Below are 23,656 nucleotides of genomic sequence, written 5' to 3'. Positions count from 1 at the left end.
CAACGACACGATTCCTATATTTAGGTGATTACACACTAATGAAAACATACCTATAAATATTATATTCCATTTCTGGATTTTCTATTTTCACACTGGACCTTAAAGGGTTCTCAAATTGCTCTGTCCGGCCTTTCTACTGGGACAAATGACAATGACAATGACTGAACAGCTCCGCCTTGTGGAGAACCTGCAGCCTATGAGTGAATCCATCAGTGAGTTACAGACATAGACTGTATAATCTGTGGTTACAGCTCAGGTACTTGATTTGCTTCACAAACCTTCCACTGAAGCAGCAGTCATCATCTACTGCAACTGTAACAGGAAAAGGTGAGCAAACAGGATGACTCATCAACTCCTCAAAACTCACTTTACTTAAGTTGGTGAGCGTGCACAGGAAGAGTGCCGATATCCCGACAGCAGAGCGTATCAAACGGGTTATCTCAGCTCCCATCTGCTCCTAAGTAAGACAAATAAAGAGAATATGAATGTGTGGATGATGATGAGTGTTTCTGGTGTAGCTTCCAGATCTGCTGCACAGATTGTGTCGCTTGAAGGTAACAGCAATATTAGCAGTGTCAGCTAAATTTTCCGGAAGCGTACTTCAGGCCAGTTGTGTGCAGCGGCACATAGAGCCACAACTGAGGAAAGATAAGAGATATAATGAGCAGATAGAAGCTGCTCCGAGGCCTCCTCTCTGCCTGTTTCACTGTGGATGGGAAGGATCTACATGGACACACAAAAGAGACAACTTGAGTCTGTTTTCTGCTACTGTTTTATTTAATTTGTTCAGTACTGGAGTTTCATGGACCAAACAATGGCACAACACTGCGTTACAGTTTCTCTCTTTGGGTACAACCAACTAACACAAACGTTAAAATTATTCCTCTACAAATTGGACTAAAGAACATACACACCCAGTCTCTTCCTCTATCACAGGCACCCAGCACAAAAACTCACCACACACACACACACACACACACACACACACAGATACACACAGATACACACAGAAACACTCACACTTACTGCACACACGTTCATTCTTACAGTGTCTCTCTCTCTCACACACACACACTCATTCACAATAGAATACATTCTTAGGAAAAATAAGTCAATTATAAATTTTAGAGCATTTCATATTGTTTTTTCATAACACTCATATTGAACAGTGCCCACCTCAAACAGGAAGTAGGCCGTACCATAACATGGTCTGTGTGGCAGCTATTTAGGAAGGCCTGGAACAATACCTAATGACAGTATGCTCTTATTTTGGAAAATTATCTGATGATCCAGTGACCTCACTGACAGTTAAAGAGTCAGTTTTTAAGGGGGTGATTATCAGCCAATATCTGTAAAAATATGTTTTTAAAATAATTTCCCATTTCGTTATTGGTTCTCTCAACTATTTAATAACTTATTTTTAACTGTGGCCAGATCAGTGCTATGCAGGGCCATACTTGTGGTTTTGCCTGCTTCAGCCCATTACATTGCTTTTAACATGACTGCATGACCGTTTGTGATTGGTTTCCTACGTTCGAGCCATATTGGTTTCATTTCAGTACGCTATGAAAATCAACTTGCAGAGACTAGAAAATTCCAACGCTGGGAACATTAAGTTGCCTTTACTTTCTTTAGGTATCCTGTGAGCATTTTAATAACTTGTATTGGTCGTCTGTTCTGGAATATGGAACAAAATCCACCTAACAGCACCTCTAAAGTTAACTAATTGAAGGTTATATATATGAGGTTTAAAACATTAATATAGCAGCAAACAACTATTAGCTATGTAAAGATATAGTGGAGTCATGCTGTCCTGAGCAGAGAATGTCACACTCTGCCTGTGTTGCTATCGCAGCCTCTCTGTGGTTTGTTTACAAAAGTTTGGTTTGTTTACTGCTCTGTGTGCAGAGACTGAAACTGCTGTTAAGGATTTATTTGGACCAAACCAGTTGGTGATTGTTGGAACACTTTGAATGAAGTTATGATGTTACGATGGTATGCAAGGTAAAATTACCGTTTTTGTTTATGGAGGCTGGTGGAGAGTGATAGTGATATTCCAGCTGTTTCTGATTAAACAAAAGGTCTATCTCTGTAGAGATCCTCTCCATAATGCTGTCAGACACACAACAACAACATACTTTGATTGCTGCATTTGACCCCAACATTAGCAACCATATCTAACTCTGAATTAAGGATTTATTTCGACCAAAGCAGCATTGGTTATTGTTTTATTGTTTTGGTCTAAGATGCTGCTGCTCTAGTGCGACATCCAGTGGAAAGTGAATATTTTTTGTTTTGCAATTTAGATGACAGGTTAATCAATGAGTTTTAGAGGTGCTGGTTGGCAGATCAAGGCTAGCTGATTCACATTTTCGCTAATTTATGCTAAACTAAGCTAACAGGCTGCTGGCTACAGCTACATATGTACTGCACAAACATGAGTGGTATCAATCTTCTCATGTGATTTTCCCAAAGTAGTTGTGCGAGTCTGTGCACACTGATTTTCAGAGTGTTCTGAAATGAACTGAAACCAGTTGCTGCCTGGGAAAAAGTAAACTTAAAATCTAATTCGGGAAAATACTAAGCAGTATACACGATTTGTAGTAAATGAGCTAAAACATGCAAGAGCTCCAGCCTGGTCTTTTAAATCTATAATCACTGGGCTTTGATAAGCTGACACTCCCTTATCTTCGTTGTGCTCGGCACAAAGAGTAGAAGCTTTCTCTTCACATAAATGCCACTGTTAACAGTAGTTTAGCTTCAACGCCAAGGAGTATCACATATGCATTATGCTAATCTGTCAGGGAAAGCTTGCCTCTTTATCAACAACACACAGATAAAGTTCACTTTCTTACAGTTGAAGCTGCAAGTGCTACGGACACACAGACATTATTCCGACTGTGTCCCTGCCACTACATTCACCTCCAGACCAACACTCCAGTCGCAACAGACATCTTTCAACTCCACTCGCATTGTGCAGATATAGGCCATCTTCAATATATAGGATTTCATAGACATATTATTACCAATGGGAATGACACAGAAACATTTAGTTGGGTTATAAAAGAAAAGCATAGTATACACACTATACTATTTAATGGAAAGAGGTTGCATCTGGGTGAATGCAGATAAGCAGTGTTTCAGAAACAGGCATATACTGTAGCAGTATGTATGTATAATGCCATCATACAAGAAGCCTTTATGGTGATGCTTCTTCTCTCTGGCAGCTATAGGACGGATGAAGCAGGACTGGGCAGTGAAAACACAGACTGTAGTGGTGGTGGCAGGTTGCTTACACTGTCTTTCCTCTGTGCGCATTAGTTTAACAGTCTTTTGAGATGCTGAAGCTTCGACCTAAATGTTTCCTCGTGGTGTGTGTTTGTGAATGGGGCTTGAAACTACTGTAACTGAGAGATTTTTGGGGCAACTGCGAGCTACAGAGTGGGAGCAATAACAGGAGACACAGCTGTCTTTCTCTCTCATCACCGCCACATGTGGCACATTTCAAAACAACACAAAAAAAAGGTAACAAATACGTAACTTAGATCTTTTTTTCCTACAGTTTAAAATATAAAATTCAAGTGCAATTAAAGTTCCAAATATTAGTTACATCACATACATTTCTCTCTAAAGTAACAATCTGTTACTTGCAGGTAGTTTATCTCATCTTGTTATATATCTTTTTTTATTATTTAAAAAAAATTACAATATAGACTTTCTGATTCACCCCATTTAATCTTTCCCTGTGTTCCAATGGATAAAGCACCCACTGAAGTGGAATGGTTTCAATTTCCCCACTTTAACATTTCTTTCCAATCATTTTCCATGTTAAAATGTGTCTTTAAGTGCACCAATTGTTTTCCTCATCTCTGTCTCGTGCACTTCGGGGGCCAATGAAGAATTCAGTATACATCCATGTACACTGTGTGGGCCAATGCGTCTTAACACATCATGCTGTGTATGTCCACACAAACATAAATGTCATACACATCTGTATGTATGTCGCATCTAAAACATCTGTGATGTGGGCTTCTGCAAGTTCTGACTTGTTCAGTATAAATATTACAAAAACAAAAACCACGACATGGAAAAACAAAGCAGAGCAAAATAAAATGAGAGAGGTGGAGGGAGGGAAAGGAAGGAAGATCGCAGAACAAAAGGTGTTAATGAAGGTGCAGAGATCTGGGAATGGTTGGGAGAGTAAGTATGAGTAAGAAGTATGTGTGCAGAAATAGGGTTTGACCGATATATATTGGTTTGCTGATACTGGCCTTTTACTAAATAGGGGGGCTGCTTTAAAATACCATGTACTTAACTGACTTTAGAAATGTATAATCAATGGCTTGCCCACAGTGAAGCTGTTGGCTGTTGGGGGGCCCTGTGGCTTAGGGGTTAAGAAGGCAACCATCAACTGTAATGTCTGGCTGGGGATCTTATCGCATCTCTCTTTCCCCAATTTCCTGTCATCTCGCTACTGGTGCTATCTAAAGGCATACAAAGCCTCAAAAACAATACAAAAAGAAATGCAGCTGGCTGGTGACTGCCAGCGTAGCTTCAGTTTTAGCTTTTAGGCTAAAAGGCAGAGGATTTACACATACCAAAGGGATACTCAACATGGGTTCACGCCTCTATTTATTTATGCAGAATAACAGCATATTACTGCTGGGTAAAGCTTAAATGAATGATGAAACACCGGAAGCAGCCATTAAGGCCAAATTATGAATGTTCTAACAGTATACCATCTTGTATCTGTTATCAGTCACTGAGGGCCACTACTGATTTGAAGTAGATTCCACCCCTGACTACAGCTACAGAAGAAGTCTGTAAAACATGCAATGAAATGACACGTTTGGTATAAAATGGTTAAATTTAAAGAAACAATATACACTATACTGGCCTTCAAAAACCCATATTGGTCAAACCTTATAGAAAAAGCTGCACTCAATGGAGGGAAGGATTAATGATGGATTACTAGTTAAAGGGGTCAAAGATGAGGAAAGGTATCATGTGACAAATACAGGAAATTAAGATGTTTAGTCATAGAACAGGTACATCAATGTATGGGGGGGGGGTTTACATTTAGGTTGCTGGAATTAAAAAATGGCGTAGGATGACGAGGATCTTTAACAGGACACTGGAGAGGCCCCGTCTATTTGTACGGCCGTAGGAACCTGGTGACTTTGGAGCGCAGCAGCTTGATGAAGGAGCGAGGGAACATCTCTTTGGACTCCTGTGCTGTGTACCTGAAGTAGTTCTGGGGATGGGCCAGCACGTCAAACAGGGCCTTTATCAGCTTCTTGTCCTGTAGGGAGGACACACGGACAATGAGTGTCATCCCACCGGACCAACCTTTTCAACAGTAGATGTCGTTACCTCAGAATCAACGACCATAAGGCCGGTCATGTTCTGTATCCTTCCATACCTTCAGTATTTCCTGGTGGTTCTCGGAGGCGTAGAGCCTGCCATCTCGCACTATGTCCTCTATCAGCTGCTGGTAGTCCTCTAGAGCACAACAGTTAAATGATGGAAAAGAAATAATCACGTGAGTCACAAAGAAGTTTGGAACTTTTCAATAAAGACTAACTCACTCACGGCAGCCTGCAGGTGAGATTAGATCTAACTCAACTCACCATCGTAGGTGACATATGGAACTTGGAAGCCTTTGCCACTGTTGCCCTCGTTGGACTTGAACTGAATCCAGAGCTTGCGAGAGCGAGAGGTGAAGGCGATGGGTCGCTCATAGGTCTGACACGTCTCATAGGTGGTGATGGAGGTGGGAAGGGCTGGAGGAAGAGCACAAACATGTTATCAAAGCTATAGTTCATTTGCTTTAGTCTGAATCAGTAGATGAGTCGGTAAGCTTGTGTTTCGGTTTCTTTCAACACAAGAAAGAATTTAAGCGAACCATGATGCATTAAAAGCCAGGTGAAAGCCACTTTGACACACATTTTGAGTTTTTAATAAATGTTTCTACTGTAATGTTGGTCATACAATAATATGAATATTGATATTAAATCAGTGACCTGCAGGCTGTCGACAGACAGATCATAAATCTGTCTGATCAGTGCTGTTCTGGTAAAAAAAGGAAACTTAAAATGTATTTTTACCACTCTTCCTCATGACCAGCACGTCACCACACTCATCCTCAATGGGGAGGAAGATCTCTGGCACTACGATGAGAATCCGCCTCTTGTGTGGTGGGTTAATGGTCCAGACACAGTCCACATTGGACGGGTAATCCCCGGGGTAGTTGGGAGACTCGATATAGCCTGTGTATTCTCCCAGCTCACCTCCACACAGCTGATCTGAGGACAAAATAATAGAAACACTTAAAACTCATTTCAATACAACAGAGCCAATATCTGAAAAACCTACTACTGTCTCTGAAGCCTGTACTCGTCTGCCATTCGTTATCAATCTCTCTGGATCAGTTATATATATTTCAGAAGGAAGCTAAATGTGAATGTTACTTTTGCAGTGGGAGACGTTGGTGGCGCCATCAAAGTCAGTGGTGGTGTTCCCTGGACAGGTGATGCAGTAGTTCTGCCCAAACTCAGACTGGTAGGTTCCTGCTGGGCAGCGGATACAGCGGTGGGTACTGGAGTTGTAGTAATGTCCTGGAGCACAGTGCACTGAGGAAGAACAGGAGGGAGTCAGTGTATATGCAATATAAACTGAATGAAGATAAACAGCAGGCCATCTACAAATACATCACACAGCTGCACTATTATTTATGCCTCCATTACAAAACAGGCAGCCAGGCAAAGCACTAAAGCCTGTATGCTTTATGCTCCTTTATGACGGCATTAGCAACGAAACTGCTGACAAATGGCTTGTTTCATTGCAAATGCCAGCATTAACATACACAGTTTTGAATTGGCAGATAAAAAGCTCCAATTACACAGAGAACGTACACAAACTATAGAACAGGGCTGCCCAAAGGGCAATAAGGGTGGATTTGGCCTGCCAGATGTTCCTAGCAAAAAACAATTAAAAATTAATTTGTATATATATATATAATATAAATCTGTGTTTATGCAGATTTTTTTAATTTTGATCCCAAATGATTCTTTTTCATAATCTGTGCACAGCTGGGAGAATGACCATTAGTCATTCTCCAGTCCTAGTGCCAATACAATACAAAGGTGTTTGCTATTGGCCCGAGGTCCAGCGTTACTGTAGTGAGTAGACATATAAAGATGTACACTGTCTGACACAAAGCCTCACCTTTGGCCTCACAGTCCCTGAAGGAGACAGCTCCTTCATACTTAGTCATGAGACCTCCTCCGCAGGGGAAGCAGAGGACTCGGCCGGGTTCTGGCTGGTAGGAGCCCAGCGAACAGGGCTGGCACGGACGGAAGCCGTCAGCAGAGGAATGACCTGCTGGACACTGACCTAAGGGAAGGACAAAAGACAATTTGCTCTTTTTAATGTATCTGTATCTGTATCTGTCACTAAGACACTGTTTGACTAAACTGTTTGAAGTTCTATATGAAGTACACAATGTAAGAGTGCTTCTCAGAGAAGGATCAGTTGGTAAATATCTTTCTAATCACAGCTCTCTAACACTGGTTGGTTGTGCTCTCTTGTGGCTGTGACTCACATTCAGTTTTCATTAATGGCCACAAGGTGGTGCCAACCCCACATTTACACATGCATATTGTACATAGAGACAACTCTTTTACTGCATACTTGAAACACTACTACTGCAATTTTGCCCCGAAGAAATTTTAATATATATAATATAATAATATAATATAAGTTTTCAGCAAAGTGAAATTCTGGCAGAAAAAATAGGGAACCAAGTTGATTGACAGTCAGAAGATAACTAAGGTTCTCTAACAGCCTGCCATTCTTCATTTAGGACTCCAAATGACAATGGTAATAGATGGTGAGTTACCTCCACACTGAGACACGTTCTTGGCACCAGCGATGCCCTGTCCTTCAGTGCTGGGACATGGTTCACAAGACAGCTGACCCACCGTGTCCTGGTATGTACCGGAAGGACACTGGACACATTGCTCCTGCTCGCCGCTGTAGAACGTCCCCATGGCACAGCTCACTGAGGAGGACGACACAGGTGAGCACTTTAAAGGAAATACTCTCCTCATTACGACAGTACAGCAGCATCCTGACACCAGCTGACAGCTAGTAAAACTCTACTTACCACACTTTCCGTCTCGGAGGACTTGTCCGGTGCTGCAGGCCTCCGCGCCCTCGGGTACCCTGGACGGTTTTTGGGCCACCTCGTACTCTGTCCCGGAGAACTGGATGTAGAACTGCTGTTTGTTGATGGACTTCCTGAGCGTCCGCATGGCATTCTGCAGCTTCTGCTTCATCCGCTCCCGCACACAGTCCACGTTACACGAGTCTAAGGAGAAACATTGTGTTTTTTTAAAAACATGCTCCAATAAAAATACAAATTTTGCTTATGTCTCTTGTCTCTGTTATGTATATATTGTATTTTGCATATGGTTTGATACCACAAGACACTTTGTGTTTGTTTTTAACTTGAACCGCCATCTGTTCTAGACCCCTACATACTATTCAATACAGTAAGAATTCATATCATTCATAGTGGAGAAAGAACATCTCACCTGAGGCTTCTTCCTCCTTCATCTCCATCTCAAACTCAGCTGTGATGTGGGAAACCTCTTTTGAAGGAGATTTGCGTCCCCGCCGGCGCTTCTTAGACGAGTCGCACTTCAGGTTGACAAAAGTGACCTGGCAGTTGTCGGTGCAGGGGAACTGGCCTCCTTCCAGGTGACAAAGCAGAAGTGACAAATGAGGAGGAGGAGATGGAGAAGGAGAGTCATAATGGGTAATAATTAAGCACTAAAGATATGTGCCGTTCTTTCAGTTAGTGTAAGTTGCTGATGCAGTGAAACTCTTAACGTCAGAAGTTCTTTACCTTGCAGGTTCTGCTTGGATGAATCTCTGTGTTTCTCCTTGTTGCGGGGCCTCAGGTGACACTTGGCGTCTTTGATCTTAAACCTGGCCTTCTGTTTGATGGGCGGGGCCAGAGTGTCTTTATTCATACACAGCAGAAAAAAGACTATTAAACAGTGTACAATCCAATCAGTGGACATTTGTGACAACTTGTATGCAACTTTGTTCATTTTTCTACTTTTTAGAATGTAAGATGACATTTTCTGCCCTCCCCGTCTTTTAATCTATTTACTATTAAGCACCGCACTTTAGTCACACCTCCAATGTTAGCAACTGCCTCTTTTAACCTGACAGCAGGACATGTTCACGCAACTGCTCCCAAATTCCACTTATATTTGCAAAGGCTCCAGAATAAGCTAGTAGAGAATCGTTTCTGCTGTCAGTCTGTTCCCTTATTATACACTACTGAAAGTAATGGGAAATGAATGCTAAAGGAACCCTGTTTTTTGAGTTTTTCCTTTGCAATGTTGATGTAGTGGTTTACATTTCTTCCTGCCGGCTGTCGATTTATATCATCATTTCATGAGTAACATTTTGAGTAATAATAACTTTTTCTCAGGTGGAGTTGGCCAACATGAATATTTTTAACAATTATCAACATCATCATGTTATTATTTCTTTACTGAGCTTAGTGATCTCACAGAGAACTGGATTACACCTATGAGCTCTCCTTTGCTGGCAGTGCGCGTCTAGAGGGCAGTACCCGGATCAGTCCAGGACCTGACAGCCTAATAAGCTGCTGTCTGAGTAAATCAACTGCTGAATACATACAGATTGCAGCTGTAAAATCTAATTTGTTCTATGACATTTCTTATTAACATGCTCTTAAATACCACATTTCCCATCATGCTTGATGCTTGGCCTACTGTACCGGCACAGGTGGGTAAGGCAGCGGTGGCATTCCTCTTCTGAGGAGCTTTACCAGGCTGGACGGGCACTCCACAGCTCAGTGTGTAGCTGTTCTCCGAGTCTGTAACACACACACACACACACACACACACACACATTAGACTACAGTGAGGAAATAGAAATCAGACATGATGATGAGAGGTTAGGGAGGCTGAGAGTGTATGGGTATGGAAGCGTGTATGTTTCACTTGGCTATGCTATGCCACAGTTTCAGAGGATTGAAAAGAATTTTATAAACGTTGTATGACCTTGCTGTTCTGTATTCAGAAACGAGAGAAGTTGAAGGCAGCCCAGAGGAAACTCTGCTGCCATGTGACCTTAAACCCACGACTGAGAAATGAAAGCCTGAATGAAAGATCTATGGACCCTGTCTCTCTATCTTGATACACATGCACACACAAAGACGCATTTCAAGTAAGAAATGAGGGGTGAAGCCTTCAGAGGTCATAAAAGCGGGATGATTAAATAAGAGCCTGGGCTGCATTCAGCCACAGGAATTTACATGGCTCCCTCCCCCTAAAATTAAGACGCACTCCAAAAAGACAGAAAAACAAATATTTCACCTCATGCCTGAGAGCTATCCATCATTCTCACACGATGGCCGCCAAGTTAAACGGAGCGAGGGCCACGCTATGGAAAAAGTGGCGTGATCAAAGAATGTAATCGATTTACAGATGTGTGTTAAGTACTATCGCAGGAGGAGAGGATGGGGTGCCAGCCAAAGTGCTGGGACGGGTTGAGCCAAGAAAACCTCGCAGAGTGAAAAACACGTCAGTCTGAGTGGAGAGCCCCCCGAGGAGTCAACAAACATAGCAATAAAGAGCACGAGTGGCTTCATTGAGCTCAGTCGCATCCAGAGGAAAGGATGGTACAGGAAGCTGTGACTGCCAGCTGTCACCACCAGAGGGCAGCAACGTGTGCAGAGTGACAGCTACAGACAGTACAGAGCTCACAGAGAATACAGAATGAACTTCATTGGCGGGGTCTTCGACCTAAAGGCTCAATCTTTAAATTACATTTTATTCTTCTTTTGCAGGATATTTCTGTTGAAAGAAAGTTAAATGGATAAAGGCAGGTTACAACATGTTACATTTAAGACTTTTTAAGACCTTTTTTGAATCATTATGAATGCAGTTTAACTCCATTTAGACAGATAAGACTAGAAATTCCTTGACTGATGGACTTGATGGTTCCTTAACTACAGGTTTAACAGAACCAGCAACTTCAAGATGTCACCTGGAACTCTGGGTAGTGCAACTGGCAATTAGTTGCTTAGTGCAGAAGATATAAGTACATTTTAGGTGGAAGACGGGCTTCTGAAGTCTGTAAAATGTTGCAACTTCCCACGTAGGGGCGCCTCGGTGCCATGCCTAATGAGCCTATATATTAATAGATTTATATATACAAAAATAAGAAACAAAAAAAAAATTCTAAGATGAGAGAAAATTTTTAAATAACATTTAAATCTTGAACTTTGGGCTCTAAGCAGAACTATTTTATTTACTTTTAATAGGTGCATTTTTTGCACATTACATACAAATGTACTACATGTATGGCAAGACTAAGAATCTAGGGCTATTCTAGAAATATTTTACTGAATAAGTAAAAACATGGCACTAGAGGTTAAGTCAGGGACATCAAAGTCAATAATATTCCTCCTCTGGGGACCATGAATGTCTGTACAGATCGTCATGACAATCCATTCAATAGTTGACAGACAGACATTGCCATCCCTGGAGCCAAGCAGCTAGCACTCTTTACGTTATGTTTAACATAGTAGACAATGATAACACTAAGTTCTAAAGCTGGAACTGGCAAATGTTGTATTTTTTTTGTATTTTACTTAAAACAGGAAAGCACAATACATTTTATCTTCACTGCTTTTTTCCTTAAGATTGTTCTGCTGTAATCACGTATGTAAAATGTGTGTGTGTGTGTGTGTGTACCTGCGAGGAAGAGGGCGTTGGAGGGGCAGGAGAGCGAGCAGACCTCCGCCCCTCCGCTCTTGGTGCAGGTCAGCTGGGCTCGGGGCGCTGGCTTCCCATTGGGCAGACACTTCACCGCCTCTGAGGAACACACAGAGTCACATCACCATGACAACAACCTGGACACACACACACACAGTTGAGAGTTGGTGCTTACCGATGCAATCTTTCTTGTTCCAGTGGAGTTTCTGTCCAGGTGGACACACACACTCGTAGCTGCCCTGGGTGTTTATGCAGCCGTACTCACAGCTCCCGTTGCTGATGCTGCACTCATCGATGTCTGAGACACAACCACAGAGAGCGTTACACGTCCTTCTGTTTTTACTATTAATTAGACAAGGGAAAACTAGATAGGGGGGCAGATTGCAGCAGACAAAAGATCTGGATTATAGGCACATGTTATTCTGTAGATGAGAGGCTGTGAAGGCCTATCCATTAATGGGGGACCCAAAAAGGTTTGTTAGTTTCCACATACCTTTACATCATTAGTACATCGAGAAAATACAGCATATATCTGTTAATACACGTATCCTGCTCCTGAGAAACAGTCAGAACTGTTTGTGTTGACTGTGCTACAGGCGCTTGATAGCACACACACATAATACACACAAATACAAACCAACACACATGCACGCACACACACTCATCCTGTGTCCACACAAAAATGCAGGCACAGAATTATTCAGGGGGACTGAGGTGTGAGAATGCTTTCAGCAGCGGCCGTCTGCAGACGCTTAATGACCACTCACCTTCACACTCTGAAAAGTGTTTCCCTTTCAGATGCATACACACAAACACACACATTTTATCTACTCTGTCACACAGACGTCACACCCACTGCCGGGCCAGTTTGACGTTTCATGCAGCGGGATGAACTCTCACCTCCGCAGTGAGTGAGGCCGTACAGGATGTATCCCTTGTTGCACAAGCACTCAAAGCTGCCTGGGTAGTTGATGCAGGTGTGGTCGCAGGTTCTCTCAAAGGAGCACTCGTCAATGTCTGAGGGAGACCAAAGAGATGCACTGCATCATCATCATCATCATCATCATCACAAACACAGAAAATTAGGCTTCATTTGCTGTTATTGTTCATTCACTCATAGTTGTTGCAGCCCACATCCAGAGGCCATTTAAAACTAAGTCTTAAAGAGAACATAAATGTCAGGTTATCCATCATGGTTAGTACAAGTCATCCTGAGAAAACTATTGTATAATGTCATCTGTGGCTAAAATAACCCTGATGATGACTGCAAATGTATGACAGACAGCCTAACTGGGGATATAGAGTTTAACAAACGTGGGAGTTTACCATGCAGAAAAAGCCAAATAAAAAGATATTATTGTTTGCATTGTTGGAAATGTAAGCTCCAGCATTTCTGGAGCTTGACCCATACTAGGGACTAAATGTCAGGATACCTTTGACCATTCTTCTTTTTCTGTTTCCTCTGCAAAACTAGAATGCTGCAGTGCAAGTTTAAAGTACTTGTGCCCTGGCTTTAATTTGGTTGAATGGTGTAACAATATATACTGTGAGAAATAGAAATGTTGCTTCACTGTTTACACTGTATAGTTTCAGTTCATTTCCAGGGTGGCTTTGCTTATAAGATAAGATAAGATATTCCTTTATTGATTTGATTTTATTAATCCAGTTCAGTTTTCATTGTTCAAAAATGTTTAGTATTAGTATTAGTTTTAGTGTTGTTTATAATATGGGGGGTATTTGTCAGTTCAGAATTGGCATTACACTACAAAGAAATTGACTTATAGTCATGTAGACATCCCAGTCCCAAATATTTGCACCAATGGCTGCTCATGCTTGTTGTTTTGACCAATTTAACCAAACTGACAAATACAAAACTGTGTCAATTTTGACATGTTTTGCAGATTGATTCATGCAAATGTGCTGACGTCCTGTTGATGGTGGACACACATTAATGGAATGATGAACTGGTTCAGTCATGGTTTAAATCAGTCTATTGAGAGTTTTTGTCCCGCTGCGTCAGCGGAAGCAAAGGTCAGCGGGATGAGTGGTTTACAGACATTGCAATCTCAATGACTCATTTATGGACACAGGCTGCTCACCAAGGTCCGAAAAGGCCGTCCTATTAATCAAAGTGGACATTATAGTAAACAAATACATGCGTTCCACACTAAACTAGGACAAGAGCTCATTCTAATAAACCAATCCAGGAAAAACTCCACTGGACTGAGGCTGAGATGGCTCACACTCACCGTTACGTCAGCGTCTATGTGAGTGTGCACGCCTGCTCGCACATGTGTTTATGTATACTTGTCCAGCACCAAATATTATTAACTTATCAGGAATGGAGGCCAGCCTTTTAAGTTCACCTGGTTTATTTCAGGCTGTTCCACGGGGCTTTACAGGGGCTAAAAATACGACATGCTATAATGGAGTTTGTCATGTGGAGGAAGTTGTTAAGGCCTGGATGTTGGCTCGGTAAATATTCCAGGCAACTGTCCATGCAGGGACTTAGGAATAGCTTGCCTGTTTTGAGCGAGCCCACAAGCAGAGTTTACATAAACTGAGCCGGGCACACAGGAGTTGTCTAGAGCTGTTTAATGTAAAAGGAACATATATAAAACAAATGTTGGTTTCTGGTTTGGCTGATGTGTTTTTCTGTGAGACACACCCTCCGTCATGATGAGGTGTTTTGACAGTGATTGCTGACGTTTCTCTAACTAACAACATTCTCTCTATCTCTCTGCCTTTCTAAACATTTAGAATAGAGGGAATAATTTGTGGGAATTGCTTATGCAACTATGGCAAACGATTAATCTTCTTTGCTTTGGTTTCTTAGCCAGTTCTGGCGAATGCTTCCACACTGGCATGTAGTGTATCACCGGGAGCTATTTTCTCTGGAAAGGCTCACTGGCACAGAAAAAGCTGACAAATTAAACATTACATTTCATTTTAAGGTCAAGTTGAAGCTGAACAGTCCAGATGTCAGTGGATGGGATAAACCTAGCAGCTACTGGCTGGCATGGAACGGTGGCAAAGGTGTGTCAGAAATAGGCACCGACGCTGTGATGTGGCTGACAACACTCAACACCACATTATTAAAGACTCCAAACGCGCCGCCGATGATGCACAGTTAATCCGACACATACACACATGTGTACACACTGTTTGGTGGTTTTGGGCCTGGGACAGAAGCACCTCAGGGATTTGTTGTTAATAAAATCATTTTGTGTTTGTCTCCCGTCTCGCTTGCTGCAACTTGTAACCAAGAATCTGCCTTTGGTCGTACAAACATAATCGCTGATCATAAGGAGGTTTCTGCATGTACACTACACACCCAGCTACCCTGCTGCAACAAACTGCAGATTACAGACTGGGGAAAGATGCTTGACTTTTTCTTATTTTTGCATCTCAGCAATGTATTTATTGTCACACTACAGCAGCTGGAGTTTAGAGAAACAGTTCGACATTTGTGGAAATATACTTGTTTGCCATCTTCAACAGAGTCAGATGAGATGATCAATACAAATTTCTTCTCTGTTACTCCAGTGGGTCCACCGGGACAACATGCAAGCACTGGACCTGATTGAAAGTGTATAATTTCTCTAGACTAATGTCCTGCAGGACCTAGTGTATCCCTGGACTAATCGAGAGATCAAATTGATATAGATTTTCTCATCTGACTCCAACAAAGAGGCCAACTTGCTCTGGGGCTCAGTTTCCCATTCACACATTAATGGGTCAATGGGTTTGAAAAGACACAGAAGACGGCATCCTAAACCAATAAAACAATGGGAATCATGAGTGATTGGCTAGGCAGCCAACCAAAACCTCACACAAGGGAGGCTGTCCCTGCTTAAATTTCTCACACTATCAATAACTGTAGCTCATTGTAAGAGAAGCAGAGACTTTTAATGTTTTAAAATAATACTAGTGTTACATTAGGTATTAATATGTGTACTATCAACACAAAAACAATACAAAATCAATTTTGACTTGACTCATGGATGACACCCTGAGCCTGATACCAGCACTGATGACACATTGACAGTCTGGGCAATCGGCAACTGTCAGTCACTGACCTTGGCATGTCCGTTCATCAGTGAGCAGTTTGTGGCCCTTCTGGCAGCTGCATTCGAATGAGCCCACCGTGTTCCGGCAGAAGTGATCGCAGCCTCCGTTGTTCTCCTGGCATTCGTCAATGTCTGGGTGAAGAAAATAAAAGAATGAAAAACAGAAAGTATGTTCTCCTGAGTCCACCTGAACAGCAGCCAATGTGGTAGAGCGCATGCAGTCCATGTTCAAATGGTTGCATAATCTAGAACATAACAGTAACACTGCACCACTCTAACACACAACTGTCTTACCAGTATATGAGGATACACAAAGACACAAAAACGCCACCATTATTACTGTAAATATGCATCAGGCACACAAACTAAACAACACAGAAGAGAACCCTTCTCCGGTCCAAGCTTAAAATCTATTCAAAGATTGGTGAAAAGGTCTGTATTGACATTAGAGTCTCAGATATGGTGGATGGAGGGATTGTTTTTCTTATGCTCTTTATTTTTGTGCTTCCATAGGCAAATAGAGTTGGCAGCGTTGAAAGACTGTCATCAAGTTTCCACCTTATTTTAAACCACAATACCAGTGTGCTGGAAAGGGAGCTCGGTGGGTGCAATGCCATTGTTTGTGGCGGCTCATTATTTAAAACCCTAATCGTCCGTAAAATGTCCAATTGGACCCAAAGCACATTCGTTCGGCCGCCTGTTATTCTGAAAGCAAACACCCGTTGCTCCAAAGGCTAGTTGTTACGAAATTAGATGATGTAACTAGGTGATGTAACCCTAACCCTAACCCTTATTTGAACCCAAACCATAATCTTTTCCTAAACCTAACAAAGTAGTTTTGATGCCTTAGTCTAACCAAACCGTTTCACAATGTTATCCATGTGTTTATTATTGTTATCATGATGATGAAAGTCACTTGACTTTGTCCTTTCTTGCACGTCCATCATCGGACAATATGGCTTTCGGTCAAAGGGGACATTTTTTCGATCAATGGGTCATTGGAACAATGGGCAATCCCTGCTAAATCAGCCTCAGCCACACAAACACAAAGACACACTGTCCCAGCACAGCACAACAGGTGGGCACAAAACAGTTCATTCTGCTGTCCTTCCTTCTGCTGTGGTTTAACATGCTGACTTTACTGATGCTATTCATCAACTTTTATTGTTATTATATTTTAATTTCTGTTTCTGTCCTTTTATATTTTTATTGAATTTTCCATTTGTGTGTACTGGAATGGTACATTTAGTGTTATGCCTGTTTAACAGGGCTCCAGCAGGCGGCGTGGATAAGTCTTTGAAGGTTTAGCCCTCTGGTTCATAGGGATCCAACTGTCTCATCCCATGATATGTTAGTTACCTGGAACTAATGGAGCTGCTGGGAGAGAGGGAGGAGAGACAGAGACTAGTCTATTAATGCCCCTTCCTTTTGCAGAGTGGGTGATGGCCAATAAAAGGGGTGATGGTCACGTCTTTATATCTCCCTCCACCTTTGAATCCAGAACTTCACTGGAAAATATAGTTGACAGACTATACAATATTCACATCCAGTTTTTTTCAGCCTAGCTTTGAATTTAGTTCTACTTTGGGTGCATGATGAGAAACCAGACATCTGTTTTTGTGGTTTCAGGAGCTTAAGAACAAAAGAAAAAAGGCAACAAAAAGGATGCGTGGAGGAAACACTGACATCTCTGTCTTTTTTGCCTTTGTATACTACTAATTTGCAACAGCAAATGGGTTTAGAAACATAATGCCACCTGTCTTACTGGGTTGGGGTTATGGTTATGTTTTTAATAAACATATCTGCAAAGTCACACAATATAGATACTAAATGTATCTGCAAAACGTAATTAATTCATTTTCATTCTGATATACTCATAGTAACATCATTAACCTTGTTACGGTACTGTCACAGCACTTGTGAACACAAAAGCAATTCCTATCTTGCAAAACATACTTATACTATCTAGTTTGCAGTCATATACTACAATTTTCTGTTAAGCATATCATTAAAATTGCATCTTCTATATTTGGGTCTCAAACTAATTTCTTGATCTTGCCAAGAGAGACGATCTCTGTGGCCTTGCTTACAGCCTTATTCATACCTAATTTGTTTGATTAAAACATGTTTTGCATATAAACCTGCAAATGAATATACAACCCAAGTGAAAATGATAACTCTAAAACTGGCATTCAGCAATCATAATAAAATGCTGTGTGAGAAGTTGTTAAGATGCTGCTAACAGCATTCATGTTGGCCCCATAGTCAAACAAACAAACAGGCCTGTGGTCCACGGGAGAAAGTGTCTGCTAAATCCGTGTGGAATAAAACCTGGATACCTGAGCTCTACTGCAGGTGTGGTGCAGCACTCCAGAAACGGATTCTAAAATAATAATAAGGTGAATGCAATCGCCCCAGAGGCAGCATGTTCCGTGCCAACCACAAACCTGCTGGCAGATCTGGTTTCACAAACCCCAACCATCCAACCTCAGTCCCTCGCCTCATGCAGCCGACAGTGCCCTCGGATGAACCCAGACGGCAAAGTCAGGTCTTTAACTTTTTTAATAATCTGTGAGTTTTTCAAATGAATACATTTTGGTTCTCCTTATCTCTCATTGATAGCAAGTGCAGCCCCCTCCATTTGCTGCTGTAAAAACTGTTTCTAGATGTGGAGAAGGGCAAGTAGGAGATCAGGCTGGAAAAAGTTTGATGGAGGAGGTAAAGGTGGAGGAGGAGGAGTGGAGAGAGGGGACAATAGTCTGGCAGATTACACAGGCTAAGCCCTTTTTGATTGGTGCTCTAAGTGATGAAAACTGTGAGGGATTAACACATAAACCCTTGAGCTGGGGAATAAATCGAGCAAGACACCACAGAGAAACAGAGGGGAGGAGAGAAGGGGAGAAAAGAAAAGAGAAAGGGAGAGGATGTAGGTAGAGGAGACAAGACAGAGAAAAAGGTGGAGGAAAATTGGGGTGGGAAACAAAAGTAAAAATTAGACGAGAGGGAGAAAGACGTGGGTGAAAGAAGGGAGAACGTTTTAATGTTACATGTCTTGTGTTCGGTAAAGCCTAAAAAAGAAAAAACAAAATGATGGTGACCTTTCCTCTGTTTCACAGTTCCACCCAGAAGCACCAACATTACTTTTCATTTATTAAAATTTTGATCCTTTAAATCGATACATCGATGTAATAGATGAATCGTTACACCCCTACTATATATATAATGAATTCTTTACCCTTGGTGGTTTTATATTTGTAAAAAAAAAACAGAAAGCGAGAAAACTTTTTTGGCTCATGTTGTTGCCAAGCAGTGTCTTATTCGAAGAAAAACAACCTTGACAGGTCTGCGCCTAGTTACATGTCAAGCTATGATTGGACTCTTTGGGGTCATTACATTGACCTAACCTTGTTAAGCAACTGGATCATCAAGATCATGAGATCACCAGAGAACCCATCTTGCCAGGCTTCTAGCTATGTGGTTCTGTCCAAAGTGGTTCGGACCAATCAGCATCCTGACTTCCCATATGGTTCTGTTTAACAAACCATCTAGTGCAGTCAGGTTACACTAGAACCGCTGGACTCCAATATTTTGATCTATGACATTTGCATACTAACGTTACCAAAGCCTAAATTTTAAGAGCTCAGTTTTTGCTATGTGATCTTGATGGATTGATGTAGTTGTGATGTCACACTAAAGTAGAGCACTTCAGTGATATATTATAAGGCATCATTGAAATAATGCCTTTCCTAAGCAAGTGCTTATCAAGTGCTGGTAGGTGGTAGGCCACAGTGAGTGAAGAGAAAATTGTGGCTGGCTTGCTAGGCTATACTAACACTGCACACATATAAACTATTAGTGTGTAGCTTGATCAATTCTGACCCAGCTATTAACAGGGTCAAGAGAAGGTGGTGAGAGCACAGAGAGGTCCAGTCAGCATGCACTCTCAAATGGCCCTCAGTGTAGCGTGATAGGAGCCCTTATAAAACAGCCACCAAACTCAGCCACCGTGTTTTTCCATCAGGGTAGACTCAGGCCTCCCTGGCCTGATCCTCTCACTCTGTATCCTCACGGAGCTTCTGCTGAATGAACTCTTCATCTAAATATGGAGCCGAGACAGGAATCCACAACGAGCTGGCTGCGCCGCGGTAAAAATGTAGTAAAGCGTATGTCCCACTGTGCCCTGTCAGCAGCCTTTTAAAGGGATTGTCCCTCCACCTGGCTTGGCTAAAACGGATTTCCCCATGGCTGGTGGGAGGAGAATGAGGGTCTGGGTTTTTTTTAAGGAGAGTGGGACAGGTAAGGCGTTCAAGTGCACTGAAGTGTCTGTCTAACATCCCAAAACGTGATGTCAGACCAGGAGAGAAGCATTTATATTGATTAGCCCCTTTCAATATCTCTTTGCTCTACACTGCTAGTCAATTGACTTTCAAAAGTTTTGCTCTTTTGATTTCTCTTCTTCTTGTCTTACTCTCTTATTTTGAAGATTGTAAGTGTTAATCTCTATTGTCTCATGTCTAACATGCAGTGCCGGCTGCCTCAAAGGATTCAGATCAATCAATGGCAACTTCACAGTAGCTTGTAGGAATGATCTCTATCTGTGAGACAGCAGGAGGGATGGCTGCCTTTCTCCCTCAGGTTACACACACTGTACACTTGCCAACCCTGAGACTACAAAAGTGAAGAGATTTTCAAGACTGGGACATTTTAGGTTGATCTTTTCCTGCATCTGATAAATTCTGAATGAATCAGTTAACAAACATATGGCACAGAAACTGGAAAGAAAGCTTCAGGAGTGAGAAAATCTGGATTCTCCAATCAGGCGTGTTGGCAAGTAAGACATATACACACGCAGACACACACGCAGACAAACACCATTCCACAGCATTCCCCCTCTGCCCTCGACGTCTCCGCTGTAATGCCTGGTGGTGGATACCACCCCGGCTCTACCCAACACAGACAGACACAGCTTCATAATTATTCTGGCAGCCACAAACACTGGCAGAACCATCGCATCTACCCACACTTAATGGCCACTCTGGGAATGGTTGAGCCTTATAACCGGGTATATAATTACCTTTAATGGAGCTTAAATAAGCTTTGAGCTTAAATAAATACATTAAGCCTCGGAACATCTTGAAATGATAAAGTTTGGAGAGAACAGAGAGAGGACAGATAAAGGCGAGTTGGGAGAGTGGGCGAAGGGAGAATGGAGGGTGGCATGACATGTGTGTTTCATCTACCATTTATTCAGAACTGGTACAGTACAGCAATTTATTTTCTTGCCTTAAACATTATTAGAGGTGCCCTTTGACTCTTCTGAGCCCTAATTACTCTAGCTGTTAGGCAATATTCTTGACTCATGGTTCATCTTGGAGGAAGTGTAGCCATAGTAAAGAAAAATAGTAATGAAGAATTTACAGGCACGCAATTGGCTCAATGAGGGTGTAATGCTCATTGTACAGAAAAGCTTTTAGATTTTGATCTTTAGCAGTCATGGTAAAGTAAATCTAAAAATTGGCTAATCGGTGCTGTCAGAATAACGGTCTGTGGCAACCTAAATCAAAGCATTTTTTGTAAAGATTGAACAGCATCAGTATTTACATCAATGTTCACCACTGCTATTGTCTTAATTCTTTGTGTTAACATGCTTATATTTGCAATTGCATCACATGCAATATTGCGTCTTATGAGAAAATAAGTTGACTTCTAACTCGATTTATTAGCTCAATAAACCATTTCCTAATGAGTTTATGGTTTCAATCTCTAGTTCCAGTCTTCTTCCATACAGTATGATGTTCATTTAGTAAATGATGGTCCCATTGAGAGTAAAATAGATAATAAAGCAGGGTATGCTTTAGGGCGTGGCTACCTTGTGGTTGAAAAGTCATTCTTAGTGAGTCTGTTCAGCTCAACGCACCAAACTCAGATCACACTGTCAAACTAGGCAGTGCTGATCAGATATGAATTGAAGATTCTGCGTTGACTATCTCTCACCTAAAAATTTTTCACAAACATATTTTAGTGTACTGTTTAGCTGTAATACAAAAATACGTGTGATGTAGCAAATCGCCATTGTTTTCTGCTATGGACAAGTTGAAACAAACAACCGCCAATGATTGCAGCTCAACTTAGAGTAACACTATTGGCTCCAAAAAACTGATATGGCGACAGCCATAATGCCAAACTCGAGGATTCAAAAAGTACTCCACAAACCAATGGGTGACACTACGGTAGGTTCACACTTAGTCTTATATCAAGTAAGGATAAGTAACTTTGACTTGGTGGTGCTAGATCATCACCAAGGTCATTAGGATTTTACCTCTGTGCACCTTGAAAATATGAAATTAAGTTAAATTATAGTTTTTTAGTAGATTTCTTTAGTCTGGACCGAAGTGGTGGACCAACCAATCTTGACATTCATAGAGAACCTCCATGCCCCTAGCATGGCTAAAAATGTAGGAATGCCTTTGTCTGTATAATAGCGTAAGCAGTGGGAAGAATAAAATTATGAATACATTCTGTGTTCACATGAATGGGCACCTTGACTGATAATCCATCCTGTACAAACATCTGGGGCTGGCCAAAGCCATCTTGCCGGCTGCAGTTGCTGTTGTTAATCGAGGCACGCCTCCTAATTAACGGCTTCGACAATCAAGACTGCACATGGAAGCACTGAGAAGCAAAAAAAAGGTTGAATTCACTATGAGATTTGTTCTGTTTAATTTCCGAACATCCACAAACCAAGATAAGGTAGCCTTCCACACACACAACACACAACACACACCACACACACAGAGGTGATGTTATGTCTCTCACTCCAATGTTTCCCTCCACCAAACACCAACTCTTTCCATCTCTGTCTGCGCCTCTGTGAGAGAGGAGCAATATTGTCACTTTCAACTACAAAAGGCTTGCACACTACTGCCCGTGGTGGTGTTCTCTACCCACCACACACAACACACCACACCACACACACACACACACACCAGCTGTCTCCTGCGGATCCATCTCTGACATTTACTCTAGACCGATCACATTATTCTCACTCCGGCCTTCGATCGATAGTTTCCATCGCTTTGCCAAGAGCTGTGTGTCCTCCTCTGACTACGTCGACACAATTCTACGCCAGGACATTCTTCAAACCTCTTCCTGACAGACTGGCTTTATCTGCTGCTGCCTGCAGTACTGGACACGCAACAATTTTTCCAAGATTCAACGATTTAACGAACTTCCATTGTGCCCATTTGAGGTCTGCACACATTAGCGAATCATGTGCGGTGTGGTGTGGCTCAGACGAGTCAAGTAAGGGTGGTGAAGAGAGGACACACACAAGGAAGACATAATCGTAGTCTATAGAAACCATGATACGAATTAATTAGATGTGCGAACGGAAACCCGTTAAGGAGGTGGTAAATTTGCATCTGCGTGGAATTGCAACATGCTATTCAGTTGGCAGTGGGATTTGCGGAGTATGTGCACAGGCCCGGAGACAACATAGATATGAGCACGTATTATATTGGGAGTACGTGCAAAGTTTGAGTGTGAGGAGGGCAGGTGGAGTTGGCAGAGGTATGATGTGCACAGGCCCCGGAGGACAGTGTAGTTCAGTTTTGTGTTCGTGGCAAAACAAAGTGCTCATGACTGTGGCAGGGAAGAAGCGTCTGCGTGATAAAGCGGTGTTCTATTTGGTGGTGATGATGCTGTCGGGCCTCGGTCTGTGCCGGTGCAAGGTGTGGTATCGTTGCCAGGTTTCTTGCCTGT

At 42.0% G+C, this 23,656-nt stretch overlaps 1 protein-coding gene across 1 annotated transcript in view; it reads right to left on the bottom strand.

Annotated features, from left to right (window-relative positions):
* Positions 1-1,646: 1,646 nt before the first annotated feature.
* The window catches only part of scube1 (signal peptide, CUB domain, EGF-like 1), a gene marked incomplete in the record, with an annotated part of 95,119 nt that continues 73,109 nt past the window's right edge, over positions 1,647-23,656 (bottom strand). The window contains 15 exon segments of the mRNA XM_035679239.1: positions 1,647-5,302; positions 5,423-5,502; positions 5,631-5,783; positions 6,108-6,305; positions 6,471-6,632; positions 7,228-7,395; positions 7,901-8,062; positions 8,168-8,371; positions 8,598-8,756; positions 8,912-9,028; positions 9,821-9,919; positions 11,805-11,924; positions 12,001-12,123; positions 12,726-12,842; positions 15,905-16,027. Coding sequence (XP_035535132.1) covers positions 5,150-5,302; positions 5,423-5,502; positions 5,631-5,783; positions 6,108-6,305; positions 6,471-6,632; positions 7,228-7,395; positions 7,901-8,062; positions 8,168-8,371; positions 8,598-8,756; positions 8,912-9,028; positions 9,821-9,919; positions 11,805-11,924; positions 12,001-12,123; positions 12,726-12,842; positions 15,905-16,027 — 2,138 coding nt within the window.

This window comes from Morone saxatilis, unplaced genomic scaffold (genome assembly GCF_004916995.1).
Source record: "Morone saxatilis isolate NCDOM2014 unplaced genomic scaffold, NCSU_SB_2.0 Contig10, whole genome shotgun sequence".
NCBI lineage: Eukaryota > Metazoa > Chordata > Actinopteri > Moronidae > Morone > Morone saxatilis.
This window is presented reverse-complemented; position numbering and strand designations above follow the sequence as displayed.